This window comes from Aureobasidium pullulans, assembly GCF_000721785.1.
Source record: "Aureobasidium pullulans EXF-150 unplaced genomic scaffold scaffold_10, whole genome shotgun sequence".
NCBI lineage: Eukaryota > Fungi > Ascomycota > Dothideomycetes > Dothideales > Saccotheciaceae > Aureobasidium > Aureobasidium pullulans.
Genome location: NW_021941030.1, coordinates 1133496 through 1149448, shown reverse-complemented (window position 1 = coordinate 1149448; position 15953 = coordinate 1133496). Strand labels below are relative to the sequence as shown.

Below are 15953 nucleotides of genomic sequence, written 5' to 3'. Positions count from 1 at the left end.
CCGATCATGTTACGATTTCGTCGTGTGTTGAGATTCCATCACTTTACGACAGCCTGGTAGCCAAGCGGCCATTGTCGCTGGTCTGAGAATCTCAAGAAAAACAATTGATACGCAGTCCAGGTCAAGTCAAGGGCCATGAAAGATATTTCTGTACTCCGGGGCCTCCAAGACAATGAAGGCCCAAAGACATCGGCGCAGCTCATGTCTTGCTCGCTGGTTTGACACCAGTGACGGTCGCATTTTCCTCAGCCTCACCCACAATAGTTGAGTGTTCCGATAAAGCACCGTCCTGTCCGGGTTGATAGTAGTCCTTCATAATCTCTGTTCCAAAGCCGAGCTCCTCAGCATTGAGCGGAAGTACTCTTGACCAACCCCTAGTGTAGTAGGTGTGGCAATCGAAGATCCCTGGTTGATCCTTTCTTTCCCAGAAAACACGGTAATTGGGGGGATGATGTCTGCCACATCCCGTACAGAAGAGTCGGCCTGGTGTGTCTTGACGGTGAAAAGGGACGTGAGTATCCCAGATGATTGAAGAGGCCGATGGTCCTTTCTTCAATTGCCGGATCACCCAGGATTGGAATGCTTGCGAGCGACGGGAGTCAAAATTTTTCCTTCGATTGTGTCCCTTGGTAAGGTTCCTTTTGCGGAAGGTAGCATCTTCGGCATATCGGGCTCGACATATCTCGTTGTAGCGATCGTATTCCTCTATACGGGAATCCAGGCTCTTTGGAAGTTCGACACGAGATGAGTTGCTAAACAGACGGGAAGATGCCAGAAGCTCCAACGACTGCAGGACCGGGATGTATGTTGTGCTGTTCTGGTGCACGAGTGACTTTATAGCTGGAAGGCGATTGCCAAAATTTGCAGTCATCAGACCCAGCATCCTTTGTGGCACATGCCCAGCACGGCTAAGCAGTGTGTACATGCTTCCACCGCCGTACCGGAGTCTTTCTCAGAAGTTTTTGATGCTCGTTGACGGCGAGATTGATCTCGTGAGTCGTGACGGGGAGCGACAGACTCCGAATCAGCACAGACCAGCCGAACTTCGACCTGAACTTCGAAGACCGTCACCTTTCTGACATCTTCGCTTCCATCTTTTTACGTGCATCTTCTCAATTCAGAAAGAGACAAGCATCAGAGTAATCATCACAATTACGCTCGGCACACTCATGTTCTATGAGGGTGTCGAATAGCCGAGATAGGTCGCGCAAACAACGATTCTTTTTCAACAAGGCTCCAACGACACGTCCTCCGGTTTACGGGAGTCGTAGGATGGACAGGACATTCTACTTTACGATAGGGTAAAAGTAGAGGTGTTTTTGGTTGGAGTGAAGAAAAAGCGCCGTTGGGAAACGTTAAGTATAGCTGTCCTGAGGGTGGAAGACGCATGTGAGTTCAAGATCTATGCACAAAGGTTAAGTAGCATTATGTGATAATTGTTGATTTCATTCCCACACAGTCAAAGATTCACTACTTTGCAGCTGCCCACTCCTCACGCAAATCTCGAAGAACATCAGGATACCATCTCTCACCCACATCTTGATGACTTTTGACCCGATTCCTCAATGTAGCTTCACCAAGCGTTTTTGCTTTATTCCCTTTCTTGAATGTAAATTCGACATCATCGATTCTGCCTCCATTCTTCTCGATAATCCGACGGCGTTGCTCTTTGATGTCTTCCGGAACATTGCCCACCCCCACTTCATCCAACTCATCGAACTCTGCATCATATCTCACGCCTTGGAAGAAGGGGATGGACAGCCTAGCACCGGAGCCAGCGGACGGCGATAGCACCCGATGAGTAGTCGAAACACAAACCCCCTGCGTCAAAGCCTCCAAACCCTGTCCAATAGCCACAACAAGCGTTCCAGGAATAGGAGGACAATCTATCCATGTGCCAGCAACATTCTGCACCTGTAAACCTCTGTGGTTGGTGACCTGTAGCAGATAGCTGGTCAACATGGAATCCTTATGCGGCCCCACACCTTGACCTTCAACTCCTGCTTCCTGATCAAGGGTGGATAGAGCAGGATACTTCACAATCTTGAGCTTATGCTGTTGATCTTGATCAAAGTATTTGTCAAAAGCGTCCCTGGGGAGATGCATAGCCTCTGCGATCAATGAGGTGAATGCGATAGACATCTCGCTCATTTTAGTCATATAATCTGTGAATACATCTCGGAAGCCGGGGAGTGCGGTCTCGGAAGGCCATTGATTTGGTGCTCGAAGGTTATCGTACAGAGGTGCTCCTGGTTTTGGAAGCGGATGTTCAGTTGAGAAGTCGAATTGCTCCCGTTGGTCTGTTTTGCCGGCTGTGATTTCCGCTGCTAGTCGAGAGTATCCTAGGAAGGAAGGGGCGTTCTTCATCTCAATCTTGAGTCTGGCTTCCGTTCAATCGGTGACCACAATGACAACTTGTAAGATTGGTGACTTACTTTTCTTCCTCTGGTATATCGAACACTGCTGTTCCCGCGGCTTTCACTTGCTCGAACAGATTGTCTGGTATTGGAGTGTTTTTGATGTATAGGAAGCCTACTTCCATGAGAGCATGACGTAGTTCTTCTAGTAGTTCGGGCTTTGTTCGTGGATCGTTGGCTTTTGCCAAATCCAGGACTGGGACAGTGGTAAATGCCATGACTATTATAGCACCAAGCAAAGGTCAAGATACAGCGATTTCTGCGTTGATATGAATGAGCAGAGGTCAAGTGGGATACACCTCCGCATCTACAGTCCGGGATCGCCAAGACGTCACGGCAGATGGCGTGCTCGATGGCTGGCAGTACTTGTACGATAGTAAAACATATTATGAGGCAGCTCATCCCTTGGTTACAAGCAGCAAAGATGTATCCGTAGGACATCACACAAGTCTACCTGGGCAGTAGCGTGAGGTCGAAACTTGATTGCTACTCGGCCCCTTGTCTTCATGTACTTCTGGCAATGCGGGCAATGGAGTTACCGTGAAGTTACGGGGTTCATTCGCTCAGAATGCTTACTGGGAACACTCTGTAAAGGCTGACAGCTGCTCTGGTAGTCTCTTCGAGATGAAGGTTGTCTTGATGAAATGATTGACGTTGACAAGGCTTCAATCGAAAAACAGTAATCTGCGGCGCACATTTCTCAGACTGCCACGATCTTTCTGAGCACGGCGCGTCTCGCCGTATTCCTCAACTTCTCAGTTTGGACCGCACAACCACCAAGCACTTTCCAAGCCATGGAAGCAAAGCGAAGCCTTTCCCACATGCTTAAGTTGAGCCTATTCGATATCCGGAAGGTCAATGGATGCGCCTCCACGTCGCTTGAAAGTAATTGAGAAGGCAGAGATGCACGCCGGCTGGTCAATGCCGTCGGTGCCGACCACGTGCAAGCGACACAAACCAATCAGGCAGGAACAAAGATAAGCACGTGGAGCTATCGCAACTTTCGCTCGCTGCTCAACATCGCCTCCTGCATCTTTCTGAACGCACAATTGTTCCGTGGTATAGTGGTGATCCACACCTAGAGACGGCATGTACATGCAACCGAAATGGTGGCCCTCATATCCGCGCCTACGGGTCATGGCTAGATCAAAGGAAAAGCCAGCCAGCAATCAGATATAAAAGAAGGCGAGCCATTGGCAAGTATCCTTTCGCATCTCCATACCCTTTGTAATCATGAAGAGCACCATCGGAGCTGTACTTGTTGGAACTGCTCTTGTTGCAGCTGCTCCCCCTGCAGACCGTCGCGATGTCGACACTCGCTTCCCGTACACCGGGCCTGCTATTCCAGTCGGTGATTGGGTCGACCCTACCGTCAAAGGCAATGGTAAAGGCTTCCCTCGTCTGGTTGAGGCTCCTGCTGTGAAGCCCAAGTCATCCAACCCGACCAACAACGTCAATGTCATCTCCCTGGCCTACATCCCTGGGGGTATGAACATTCATTACCAGACACCTTTCGGTCTCGGATCCGCACCTCAGGTTCAGTGGGGTACTCAGCAAGACAATCTTTGCAATGTTGCTACCGGACAGTCCAACACGTATGCACGCACGCCTCCTTGCTCTCTGGCTCCTGTCACACAATGCAGCGAGCACTTCCACGAAGTTCAGATTACCGGACTCAAGCCAAACACCAAATACTGGTACCGCATTCCGGCTGCCAATGGTACCACCGAGTCTCAGACTCTCAGCTTCCGCACTGGACACGCTGCCGGCGACCGCTCCGAGTTTACCATCGCTGTGCTGAACGACATGGGATACACCAATGCTTATGGTACTCACAAGTACCTCAACAATGCTGTTGAGGATGGTCTCGCTTTCGCCTGGCACGGTGGTGACATCTCTTACGCTGATGATTGGTACTCTGGCATTCTGCCCTGCGAGGACTCATGGCCTGTTTGTTACAACGGCAGTTCAACCAGACTCCCCGGTGGCCCTCCCTACCCTGCTGAGTACCTCGATGCTCCTCTGCCCGCTGGAGAGACTCCCAACCAAGGTGGTCCCCAAGGAGGTGATATGAGTGTGCTGTACGAGTCCAACTGGGATCTTTGGCAGCAGTGGATGAACCCTATCTGGTCCAAGGTTCCCTACATGGTTCTTCCTGGAAACCACGAAGCTTCTTGTGCCGAATTCGATGGAGGCAACAACACCCTCACTGCCTATCTCAACAACGACCAGGCCAACTCTTCTGCAGCAAAGTCGGCTCTGAACTACTACAGCTGTCCTGAGTCTCAGAGGTATGTCAAGATGACGATGTAACATTTAGGAGAATCACGCTAATCACATTCCAGGAACTTCACAACCTTCCAACACCGCTTCCGCATGCCCGGAAAGGAGAGTGGCGGTGTCGGCAACTTCTGGTACTCCTTCGACCACGGTCTCGCCCATTTCATCAGTATCGACACCGAGACGGACTTCGCCTACAGCCCCGAATGGCCCTTCATCCGTGACATCAAAGGCGACGAGACTCTGCCTAACGAAGCACAAACCTTCATCACCGACAGCGGTCCTTTCGGTCGCATCGACAACAACAACTGGAAAGACAACAAAGCCTACGAGCAATATCAATGGTTGGCCAAAGATCTCGCCGCCGTCGACCGCAAAAAGACTCCCTGGATCTTCATCAACGGCCATCGCCCCATGTACAGCAGTCAAACCTCCTCCTACCAAAAGAACGTCCGCAACGCTTTCGAAGAACTGATGCTCGAACACGGCGTCGATGCTTACTTCGCCGGCCACATTCACTGGTACGAACGCCTCTTCCCTCTTGGCGCCAACGGCACCATCGATACTGCTTCCATCAAGGATAACAACACTTATTACACTAATGAGGGCAAATCGATCACTCACATCGTCAATGGAATGGCTGGAAATATCGAATCGCATAGTGAATTGTCTGCGAACCAACCCGTTCTCAACATCACTGCCGTGTTGAATGCGAGAGATTATGGATTCAGCAAGTTGAAGATCACCTCTACTTCTGCTACTTGGGAGTTCATCAAGGGTGGAGATGGCAGTGTGGGTGATAAGTTGACGTTGTTGAAGAAGTAAAAGTGGATATCTCAAGGGTCTGATGGGGTGTAAAACGTAGATGTCAAAATGCAAGATGATTTTCAAGATCAACGAAATGACCAAAGAGAGTACAGGAAGTGATTCATCTCTCTGGACGAACGGACCATACTAAAAACAACCTTGCCTTTTTACAACGCGGATCCAGGAGGTGAGATTGAGTTAGGAGTTGTTGCGAGAACAAAAAAGAATCATAACGTTTTCATCACATCTCAAAAACCTGCTTGGGTGTAGAATGTACAGTGTCAAAATGCAACATCATTTTCAAGATCAATAACACGACCAAGGAGAGTGCAGGAAATGTATCCTTTTACTGGAGATCGGAGCATTGGGCACATTAGCAATCTTCCGGTATTAGCTTGCTCGATGTTAAAGATTGCAACATGTGCAACGGAATCACAGCACGAGCGTCTTGATCTGGTGATGATAGGAGACGAAACACGGGGATAAAGCACGCCGTCGAGCACCAGGCGCATCAAACCTCTTCTAGTACCGGCTCGCTCGTTAAGTCGATGTTACGATTGACGTGCAACGGAGTTACAGCACGAGCGTCTTAATCTAGTGATGATAGGAGACGAAACACGGGGAGAAAGCACGCCGTCGAGCACCAGGCGCATCAAACCTCCTCTGGTACCGGCTAGCTCGACAGTAGACGTGCAACGGAGTCACAGCACGAGCGTCTCGTTGTCACGATCACGGAAGGTCAAGCACAGGAGAAAGAAAAGCACACTGTCGAACCCGGTTCATTGTTATTACGCCTCCTGTCTATCGTATCGTCTCGTTCTCTCCGTCTCTCCGTCTTGCTCACTGCGGGAAATGAGGAGGCCAGTTAGGCCAGTTGGCGTAGTGCCAAGCTAGTAGACTCGTCAGTGACCCGGTTCGTCATGAAAGGAGTAGATGGATACGTACGGGGAGGTGGGAGGGGGTTGGCGAAGGGAGGGGGCGGGAGAGGTTGTTGCTGCTGCTGCTGCTGAGCAGGAGGTGCGGCCATGATGACCGGAGGAGGAGCCATAGCAGGCGGAGGTGCAGGTGCGGCCACGACCACCGGGGCCGGGAGAATTGCGACCAGAGGGCCAGCAGGAGGAGGATTGGCGGCGGGTGCGACGGGGCGAGGGGGCAGGTTCACAAAAGGCCCACCGGCAGCCTCCACCCTCACCAAGGCCCTGAAGTTGGCAGGAGGTGCCTCGCCGGGCAGGAGGTTGTTGCGGCCATGGGCGCTGCGGGTATGCGTGCGGAGACGATCGCTATAGCGGTTTAGCTTGGAGGATATAGGTGATGGATCATGACTGGCGTACGCTCTGGCCTCGTCGTGGGGGCAGTTGGCGCATCTGAACGGTCTGATGTGGGTGTGCAAGTGCTCAACGAGGAGCGCCTGACTGGGAGAAGAGTAGCCGTTGCATCTCGGGCAGTTGATGGCGGCCATTTTGGTTGCTTGATGACCTGGTCGTGCTGGAGGTCGAGAAGAGGGAGGTCGAATCGCAAGTGCGCAGTATCAAGTATGCCGACGCTAGTGGTGCCGCCTTGGCTATACCATTGAGCGGCGTCGGAGGTTGCCAATGAGCGAGCACCGATCATGCTGGAGAGGAGTGTGCTGATACTTGCTGCGTACAACGCTGTTGGGTGCTCAACATGACTCCCTCAACACCACACTCCGATGACAGCACCTCTGTTGCCTCGACAGTATGCAGTAATGCAGCATCGAAGGCAGCACTGTTCATGAGCGACGTTGACGCCTAGCTCCCAGCCTCCAATTACACCAGATCCGCCAGCGACAAACAGCAGAAGCCTATAGAGCCGTGAGAGATTGTCCAGTGAGATGATTCAGCATCTTGCCTCTCAGTGGCCGAGTAGAAGGAATCGAACTGGCTTCTGCATTTTGACAAGAGTCGAACTGGATGAACAGATGGCAGGAGACAGGCGAATTTCTGGTGTGTTATTTGGCTGTTCCAAGTTGACATGAGCATCCAGATTTAATATCCATGTCCAGGAGTCCAGTGCATGCTGTGTACCGAAGGCTATGCCGCGGAGGTATTGCCCGGGCAAAAACCAAGCCTCACATATTAAAAACGATGAGGAAGATGATGGCGAATATTTGGGATGGTTTGATGATTGTGGTGATGAGAAAGGAAGGCGCAAAGAGGGAGCTTGTCTGCTGGTCAACATGTCGCTGTGGTGCACGTCCTCATCAGCAGAGTGCACGTTCCACCGCCACTTTGCTCGGCTAAACTTCTGGGAAACACCTTCCATGGACATTCGGATGTCCTGACTATCTGTACACTGCAAGACTGGATATCCCAATTTACTGGAAATCTGTCGCCATTTTGATGCAGGCTGGTACACCAGTAGGCGATGCATACCTGCAGATGGCTGAATAGGCCACAACCACATCCTTCTATACTCCGATTTGGGACTGGGTACCTGGACTGTAATCAACAGTTTGTGATAATATTGCTGTTCGATTTTTTGGAAATTAAACGCCCTTAAAGATACAAGCATCGCTGCAGCGTGCTGTTAGGAATTTATGCCGCTCAATTAGCAAGGACAGGAGTCCTGCCATCCCACTCCTGACTGACAGTCGCATCTAATATGAACTCAGCAACGCTTTTCGCGCTGACAGATGGCATGAACCCAGACTTCTCCCCAGCATCGCCAAGTATCTTGACCGACAATGCAGTATCTCCCTTTAACATGGCGGGTCTAGGCATAACGAACACCATCCCACTTTCCTTGATAATCTTGTCCACAGCATTCTGATCTTCAAGCGTCTGTCTCATATCGAATATGTCATAGTCGCTCGCATCAAGAAGTTGAGGTTCGAAAAGGAGGAGTTTGTGCCGAACATTGACATGATGATGACCTTTTTGACTTTGTCGGCAGGTTGTCCTTTGATGGCTTCCGCTACTGCGGTTGCGGAGGCCGACATGAAAAGAGGTGGAGAAGTCGTTGCGGCGAACGGGTTCCCAGATGTTCGTGTTTGGCCGAGTGTGCTGATTAATACCACAGGACCGTTGATTGTGGTCAAGGCGGTGGTGATATCACCGGTTTCGAGGGGAGAGCCTTTGGATATTGTAAGGGAGGGATGAGAAGGCAGAGCGGAGGAAGGTCGGATGAGAGCGGTAACTTTGTAGCCGCGAGTGAGAGCTGACTCGAGAACAAGACGACCAGTGCGACCGGTTGCTCCAATGAGGAGGATGTTGGGGAGGCTTGTGGTGTTGGTTGTGGTCAACATTTTAAAGGCTCGGGTGGCTGTAAGATTGTGTTTGATTTTGTCGAGATCCTAAGCGTACGAGAGTCACGGCTATCTCGAGTTAACTGGTCGAGATATCGATCGGTCAGACGGCTTCGTCAAAGAGAGGATTGGACGAAGCTGAAATGAATTGTTAAAGTCGTTGTGAGATATGGATGGTGGGAGCTGGATATAGCTTTGAAATTGGTCGGTGACCAAAGGTACTTATACTTATTCATAGTCGTCCAATGAGCCACGAACTCTACGTCTTACTTGCAGCAAAGCCACCACCCTTTGCTACATCGTTGTTTAACGAAGGAAGGAGGATTCGGACAAGAAGGTGCAGTCGGCCGCTCGGACTTGCCATCTCCGCCGTCGGCCGAGACGCCGCACCCGAGCTTCAACTTTCGAGCTTACATTCCCTCGATCCTTCCTTCTTAATCGGCCACAAAATATGATTACAAACAGCCACTGCTCAAAAGATCGTCCACGGCCTATGAGCTTGGCATCGATGAGTCTCAATGATGACTCTTTGCCGCTGCTTGCATAAGTTCTCTGCGAAGTATGTAATCAAGGATCCGTGTCGGAGGAGAATTCATGCAGCTCGGCCGACGCAAGTGAGACTAACCGGAGGATATATTAATATAAGGAAGTCGGGTTGTAGAGTATATAACTTGACCTCCCCTCTGTTGGAAGGTATACACAATCCCACCACATCTCGAACGCCGCAACCAAGAAAGCATCTTACTCAACTACTATTGCATACCTGATCATATTTTGTCCTTCTTCACTTCTCATCTCACCCTCAGTCCAGAATCACAATCACCATCAACAACCTCAAAATGGCCAACGAAGTCGCCATCATCGGCGCCGGCATTGCCGGCTTGACTTTGGCTCTCAGCCTGCACACCCAGGGTATTCCCTGCGCCATCTTTGAAACACGTCCCGAGCCCCAGAATATCGGCGGCGCTGTCATGCTCTCTCCCAATTCTCTCAGGCTCTTCGACGGTATGGGTGTCTACAACGACCTTAAACGCCACGGCTTCAGCTTCGACACCCTCTATTTCAGAGACCTCGCCGGTGACCTCCAGGAAACGTACCCCTTCGGCAGTGTTGAGAAGTATGGGTACAGCGGCTTGCGAGTCTATCGCTTTCAACTCATCGACTTGCTTCTTGAGAAGATCAACGCCAACAAGATACCCATATACTTCAACCACAAGTTCTCGCATGTCGTCTCCGAGTCCACGAATACAGTGACCTGGAAATTCATTGATGGAACTGAGAAGACTTCATCTCTGCTTATTGGAGCAGATGGAATACACAGTCGCGTCAGGAAGTACATGTACCCTGACCTCTCACCAAAATTCACCGGTCTCGCTGGCATCACCGCTGCAGTACCAACTGCAACCCTCAAACTACCTAGCCCGGACTACACAATGCCCGTCACAATCATGTCACCCACTCACGGTGCCTTCGTCATCGCACCTCAAAAGCCAGATGGAAGCGAAGTCCTGATTGGAAAACAAAAACGCATGCCTGAACTATCAAGAGAAGGATGGGATCAACTTTACGCAGACAAAGAAGCCGCTGTCGCTTTCCTTCGCGAAGGATCCGAAGTCTTCGGTGACATAGCGGTTAGCGCTACCTCAGATATCCCGCATGCGCACATCAACATCTGGCCCTTCTACATCATCCCGAAACTCGATTCTTGGTCTTCTACCCACAGAAGAGTACTTTTGGTAGGCGATTCAGCACATGCCATTCCTCCCAGTTCGGGCCAAGGCATATCCCAAGCCGTAGAAGATGTGGTAATGCTAGCAATGCTGTTGGGAAGAGGTAGGAGCGAAAAGAAGGATCTGGGGTGGTGGCAAGAAGTTCGACAAGCTAGGCTTCAGGATATCTTGTTACTCAACGCTCGCGTGGATAAGCGTAGACTACCCAAAACCATGGGATTAGACGAAGAAGACGATGCTGAGAAAGGCTTTGATCTCGATTGGCTGTATGGCTTAGATGTGGTCAGTGTGGTAGAGGAATACGTTGGAAGTTCGTAGTTCCATTTATCTCTTTGGCCATTTACATCCGACGAGAAGTTATTGTGCATTCTGACGTACGTATCTAAGAGAGCATCCACGATAGACGAGAAACGGTTAAGAGTGCTCCGAAGAGAGTCACTTTTGGGTAGAAGAACAATCGATGACCAGGCAACCTTGCACACGTCCATCAGTATCCGCCTCTATCCGCATCTCCTCACCATCTGCCACTACGCAATCTATCGTAAGACACTAACCTCAAGCTGAAGGACAGGGAGAATACGTTAGAATGTGACCCCCACTACAGCTACAGCTAGAGAAAACGACAAGGTTCTACGATTTGATTTAACAGTGGCGCTCTGCTTATACCTGCGCAGAGCATAAGTCACCGCTACGCATGTTCTCACGTAGTACGCTACAAAGACAGGACATGAAGATAGGAGAGTTGAGGAACAAGTCAGCAAAGAGGAACAAGCCAGCAGTAGGGATAGATAGGAGAGAAAACGAGAAGGCTACACTGATGCTCCAACGACACCATGTTCCTCCGACCACAGCTTTTGAACATCCCTTTGCGCACCTTATCGAGCGGTCTAGGACTGAAGTCAAGGCTTCGCAGGAGAGGGGCAAGGCAAATGCAAGGCTATCTAGCACAAGGAGAAGGCATCTATAAGGTTACATAGACCAAGCAACAACATGACCTTTCCATAGATCCATCACACTCGATAACACACCACTCGGCAAGAAATCAGGTGGTAAAGAGACAAGAACCATAATTGAGAGGAGAGAACAAAAAGAAAAAATCGATTGCCGCAGGGCATGTGTCGCTCCCTGATGAGGCGACAGCGACAAGGTGGGTATACTACTCTAACAAAGCAACAATCTCCGTCTCCTCCTACGACGCGGTCATCATCGCCGCCGTCGCCACTGCCGCTTAATCCTTCATCTCCCATCCTTGCTCTAAAAGATGAAAAAGTTAGTATATATCCGATCAAGTGGTTCTAGGTCTGGGGAGTTACATACCAAACGCGTACCGCCTATCATTGTACTCTTGCAGTTGCTCGAGGGACCTAGACAGTCCGTATTCGTCGAGTTGGGTATGGAGGTCCACCCAGTGGTCCTGAACAACGACAGGACCACCAGATTGATCGACGAAATTATCGATGTCCTCGTCGTCCTGATCAACGGCAGGACGGTTACCCTGAGCTACAGGGATAACCGGAGCCTGTATGACCACGGGGAGGTTGGCCTGAGCGGCAGGCACGTTGGGCGCGGGAGCAGGGGGGCCAACCTGAACCTGGATGGCCACAGGGATGTTGGCCTGACCCTGACCGCCAGCAGGAGCGGCGACGACAGCAATGGGAGGAGGTGGTGGAGGTGGTGGTGCAGCGGTAGGGGGACCAAAGCAGTTGTCGGCTGCCACGCTCAAAGCCGCCGCCAGCTGCGGGTCCCGTGCCCACGTAGACGGAGGGTGCCCGCCGTGAACAGTGGCACGGCCGTTGCTGTGACAGATTAGATATAGATAAAAAGACTTGATGCGTAGCAAGATGACTGCTATTGAGTGATACATACTCCCTGACGGCGCGTTGTCCACAGCCGGGGAACTGGCAGAGGTATGGGCCCATGTCGTGCCCGGGAATGTTTTTGCAACCGAGATGCGTCGCCATATTGCCTTTGGTGGCGAAAGGGGGGTGGACGCATTGGGAGCAATGGTATGCCATTTTGGTTGATTTAACTCGTTGGTTGATGCTACAAGACTGCGCAGCCGATCTCTCAAATTTGTGAAAAGGAGTGCACCTGCCTGCCGCTATCGCCGGCGACTTCCGGTCCCGCTGGCAGCGACAGTGAGGCATGTCTGATAGCGGGTAGGGATGACTTGGCAGGTGGTGGCGCTAGGAGCAAGTGCAACGCCAGCGTGAGGCGGTGAGGCGCGCGTGTTGACTGATTGCGCATCCCATTCTTCTCTATGCAGCACACCGTGTATACACACGACAAGAGGCGAAGTAGTATCCAGGTAAAGCATGTATCCAGAGAGACAGAGGCTGATGTTGATGTTGATATTGATGTTGATGTTGATTTTGATAGGGCTCTCTTTGGTCGGCGACACAACACTCAATTGCTTCTTGCAGTTTCACGACCATCTTGGAGACCACACGACCACTGGAGAAGCACCGCAGGCCTGTGTAGGGTACTGGAACATACCGACTGCAAGGCGCACTCCTTCATTGCGCGTGGTGCAGTATACACCTCATCAAAAGGCGGGATGGCATTGCAAAAGAAACGCATGTCCATAGAGATTCGGCGACGGTTGAGCTCTCACTGGACAACCACACCATACCTCATTGCTTCTTGCATTTTGATAGGCAGTACGCAACGGCACTCGCGCCTCTGGAGAACGAACAGAGTATTGCAACAGCCCGGAGCAGCTGTTCATTGGCGACGTTTCTCTCACGATCCAGCTTGAGTGCATATCGATGCAGTAGAAACGCAACAAGGATTTCAGAACCAGGAGACGGTCCAGTGAGGGTCAAGAGTAGAAGGACTCTCTCTAGACATCTCAGAAAGTCCGAATATTATGCTGCATCATGACAGCATTGATAGAGACGCTACCACGACTATGAGAGGTGGTGCAAGGGCTGAGAATGTCCAGGTGTGTATCAATTAAGTTATGGTGAGATCGTTGTCCAAGAGATCGTGGATCAGACCATCCGGAAAGTCATGTTGATGGAAGCCCAAATTAGGAAAGAAGCCAGCCATACCAGGGGGAACGATCGATGGAAAACATGGTGTTTAGAGGAAGGATCGATGTTGTTGTGTATGCGCAGAGCAGAGAGGAAAGCGCGTTGCTGATGGAACAAGAAGGTGCACGGTTGTCACGATTTGCGAAGCACCGACCATCAGATCGCCGTACTAATCCTTAAGTGTCGCCAGTGTACATCCGTGCGTTGCCGACATCCGAAACTGGCGTTAGGGCTCGAGCTCAGCAGCACGGACCATGCCATGTTGTCCTAGACTATCTGGCTATCTATGATAGCATTCATGTGGTACATGGCATTGAGAAAGGTGGTGGCAGGTGATGAGATACACTTGATTGTGCTTACACGTTACAGGGAGAGAAACGTCTCGTCATTCGGGGTGCTTCGAAACAGAATACTCATACTAATTACTAAAGAGGTTATAGACTGTTCTGTACACGAAATTTGTGACCATAAGATATGCAGTCGGTATGCGATGGAGACTAACAAGAGTGACTGAAGCCTAGATCAGAGATGCCGCCGACGATAACGACAGCGATCAAATGTTCTAGGTTGTTTATATACCTTCAAATGCCCTCATCACAGCTAATCCAACGGGAGCATAGGTAACAACGCGATTGTGCATGCCATATTGTAGCATCTCGACACGGACACCCACCTTGCCCTTTGCAGCGGCGTCTCTTGTACCCAGTGGCAATACTTCGACTTCTCTCCCGGTCGCCGTAGCAAACAATTTCTCCGTCTGCGCAAACGCAATATCCTGGTCGTCACGAGCGTGCAAGATGTGCACATTACCCGCTCCATTGTTCTTGGAACCAACAGAAGCAGCCGCAGAAACATACGCGTTGAGGCGGAGACCTGAAGGCCAGGTGTCAAGAATGTATTTCGAAATCATGCTGACGAGGAACCTCGAGCTGCGGAGAGGTGCCAGAACTGGGATTAATCCTCCGATACGGTAGCTGAGGAGAAGGTCCGGCAGAGAGCTGAAAGGTGCGACTAGGATTATGCTTCTGAAAACTGCCTTCTCTGCAATTGCGCCCACGATAGGTTGGGGCAGAAGTTCCGAAGTGGGGTCTGCGAAGGACAATCCTACGGCGGACGCGACGGCTGTTCCGAGACTTTGTCCGAGGATTACGATTCGAGATGGCGGAATGCCAAGGGAGAGGACGTAGTTGACAAGGGCACGACCGTCGGTGATGAGACCTCCTTCTGTAGGAGAGCCAGTGCTACGACCGAAACCACGGTAGTCGACGGTGAAGATGTGGGTATGGGGTTGGTTCGAGAGGGCACGGTAAGTGTCCGTACGCCATCCTTGGGCTACGTGGCCTGCGTTACCGTGGACTGGTAGTTTATCAGCTTTGCGGTCCTTTGAGCCTTCGGGTGTGATGAGATGATGGCTCACAATTTATGACAACTCTGGCTTCAGGATCTGATTTGAGAAGCTGGAGAGGCAGAGTTTGATCAAGCGGATCAGCTGCAGCCAAGGTATCTCTGTTTCTGGCGACAGTCGCTAAAGGGAGGATGTGCCATGCGTACAAGACTTCATTGTCTGGGGTGCTGACGTTGAAGGGCGTTACTTGGTGAGCAGCAAAGCCAAACGATTCGGGCTTGTTGACATCATGCCAGAAGCCGGAGTGTATTTTGTGGGCGTATAAGGCGCTGTTCCACGACCAGTATTAGACGAAGAATATTCTTATCGTGGAAGTCAAGATCATGGGGTTTGACAGAAGTCAAGGGCTAGAGAAGTAGATCACGATCGAGGTCAGGAAGGAGCGATACGCACTGTCGTTGCAACCAAGGATTCGTCAAAAGAAGTACGAGAACAGGGTATAGAGAAACTGTGAAAACGAGGAACAGAAACCCGCTCTTGAGTACACCCATCTTGATGGAGTTGTCCCTTCTACACTAACCTATCATCCTTCAGCAAAGTGCGCTCTGGGGATGTTTGGGCTGGATGAGAGATCGCGACATGGGAAGGAAAAGAGACGTTACTCATTCTACATGCAACTCCATTGTTGACTTACTCTTGGGATAGTGTCACACGACGTGAATTGTGCTGGTGTCAAAAAGTGAGACCCCAAGGGCCGTCCGTGGTCATCCGCTCATTCGATGCCAAGACTTTTGTCAGCCGTGTCAAAAGTCTTCGCAGTCCGAGTGTCCATGAAATTTTCTGGCGTTTGCTCTGCATTTCTTCTTCAACATCATCTGTCGCTGCAAAATGTTGCCGAATAGACCAGCATTGTCTATCCTGTGGTTCCATCAATTGATCTATTTATTGATTGATGGCTAAAGGTCATGGTTCTACACTGCGACAGATCAAGGTTTGTACATTTCTTTCTTTTCCATCACACAGCAAGTCAGTCCTCTCGGCTCTCGTATACCCCCATCGAGAAGCTGGTGTTTA

General features: G+C 50.8%; 8 protein-coding genes across 8 annotated transcripts; 2 read left to right on the top strand and 6 right to left on the bottom strand.

The window, feature by feature from the left end:
* Window positions 1-199: 199 nt before the first annotated feature.
* Window positions 200-925, bottom strand: M438DRAFT_355998 (uncharacterized protein; the record flags this gene model as incomplete). Its single annotated transcript, XM_029907073.1, has 1 exon — window positions 200-925. The coding sequence occupies one exon, from the start codon at window positions 923-925 to the stop codon at window positions 200-202; it is 726 nt and encodes a 241-aa protein (XP_029760390.1).
* A 535-nt stretch (window positions 926-1460) lies between these two features.
* On the bottom strand, window positions 1461-2769 carry M438DRAFT_298262 (Clavaminate synthase-like protein). Its single transcript, XM_029901984.1, has 2 exons — window positions 2436-2769; window positions 1461-2380 (listed from the first exon to the last, which is right to left on the bottom strand). The coding sequence occupies exons 1-2, from the start codon at window positions 2633-2635 to the stop codon at window positions 1471-1473; spliced, it is 1110 nt and encodes a 369-aa protein (XP_029760389.1). The 5' UTR covers window positions 2636-2769; the 3' UTR covers window positions 1461-1470.
* Window positions 2770-3216: 447 nt separating this feature from the next.
* Window positions 3217-5577, top strand: M438DRAFT_298259 (uncharacterized protein). The gene is made up of 2 exons (XM_029901983.1): window positions 3217-4708; window positions 4763-5577. The coding sequence occupies exons 1-2, from the start codon at window positions 3651-3653 to the stop codon at window positions 5520-5522; spliced, it is 1818 nt and encodes a 605-aa protein (XP_029760397.1). The 5' UTR covers window positions 3217-3650; the 3' UTR covers window positions 5523-5577.
* Window positions 5578-6344: 767 nt separating this feature from the next.
* Window positions 6345-6963, bottom strand: M438DRAFT_335903 (uncharacterized protein; the record flags this gene model as incomplete). The annotated part of the gene is made up of 3 exons (XM_029903844.1): window positions 6345-6394; window positions 6450-6784; window positions 6836-6963. 3 exons carry the CDS (start codon window positions 6961-6963, stop codon window positions 6345-6347), a joined length of 513 nt encoding a protein of 170 aa, XP_029760388.1.
* Window positions 6964-8063: 1100 nt separating this feature from the next.
* Window positions 8064-8949, bottom strand: M438DRAFT_397693 (uncharacterized protein). The gene is made up of 2 exons (XM_029909322.1): window positions 8381-8949; window positions 8064-8333 (listed from the first exon to the last, which is right to left on the bottom strand). The coding sequence occupies exons 1-2, from the start codon at window positions 8767-8769 to the stop codon at window positions 8069-8071; spliced, it is 654 nt and encodes a 217-aa protein (XP_029760387.1). The 5' UTR covers window positions 8770-8949; the 3' UTR covers window positions 8064-8068.
* Window positions 8950-9608: 659 nt separating this feature from the next.
* M438DRAFT_365992 (FAD/NAD(P)-binding domain-containing protein) lies at window positions 9609-10817 on the top strand (the record flags this gene model as incomplete). The annotated part of the gene is made up of 1 exon (XM_029907843.1): window positions 9609-10817. The coding sequence occupies one exon, from the start codon at window positions 9609-9611 to the stop codon at window positions 10815-10817; it is 1209 nt and encodes a 402-aa protein (XP_029760386.1).
* A 754-nt stretch (window positions 10818-11571) lies between these two features.
* On the bottom strand, window positions 11572-12514 carry M438DRAFT_406253 (uncharacterized protein; the record flags this gene model as incomplete). The annotated part of the gene is made up of 3 exons (XM_029909832.1): window positions 11572-11753; window positions 11817-12295; window positions 12366-12514. The coding sequence occupies 3 exons, from the start codon at window positions 12512-12514 to the stop codon at window positions 11728-11730; spliced, it is 654 nt and encodes a 217-aa protein (XP_029760385.1). The 3' UTR covers window positions 11572-11727.
* A 1401-nt stretch (window positions 12515-13915) lies between these two features.
* M438DRAFT_298254 (alpha/beta-hydrolase) lies at window positions 13916-15603 on the bottom strand. The gene is made up of 4 exons (XM_029901982.1): window positions 15574-15603; window positions 15333-15459; window positions 14952-15208; window positions 13916-14890 (listed from the first exon to the last, which is right to left on the bottom strand). Exons 2-4 carry the CDS (start codon window positions 15428-15430, stop codon window positions 14106-14108), a joined length of 1140 nt encoding a protein of 379 aa, XP_029760384.1. The 5' UTR covers window positions 15431-15459; window positions 15574-15603; the 3' UTR covers window positions 13916-14105.
* Between the last annotated feature and the right edge of the window lie 350 nt (window positions 15604-15953).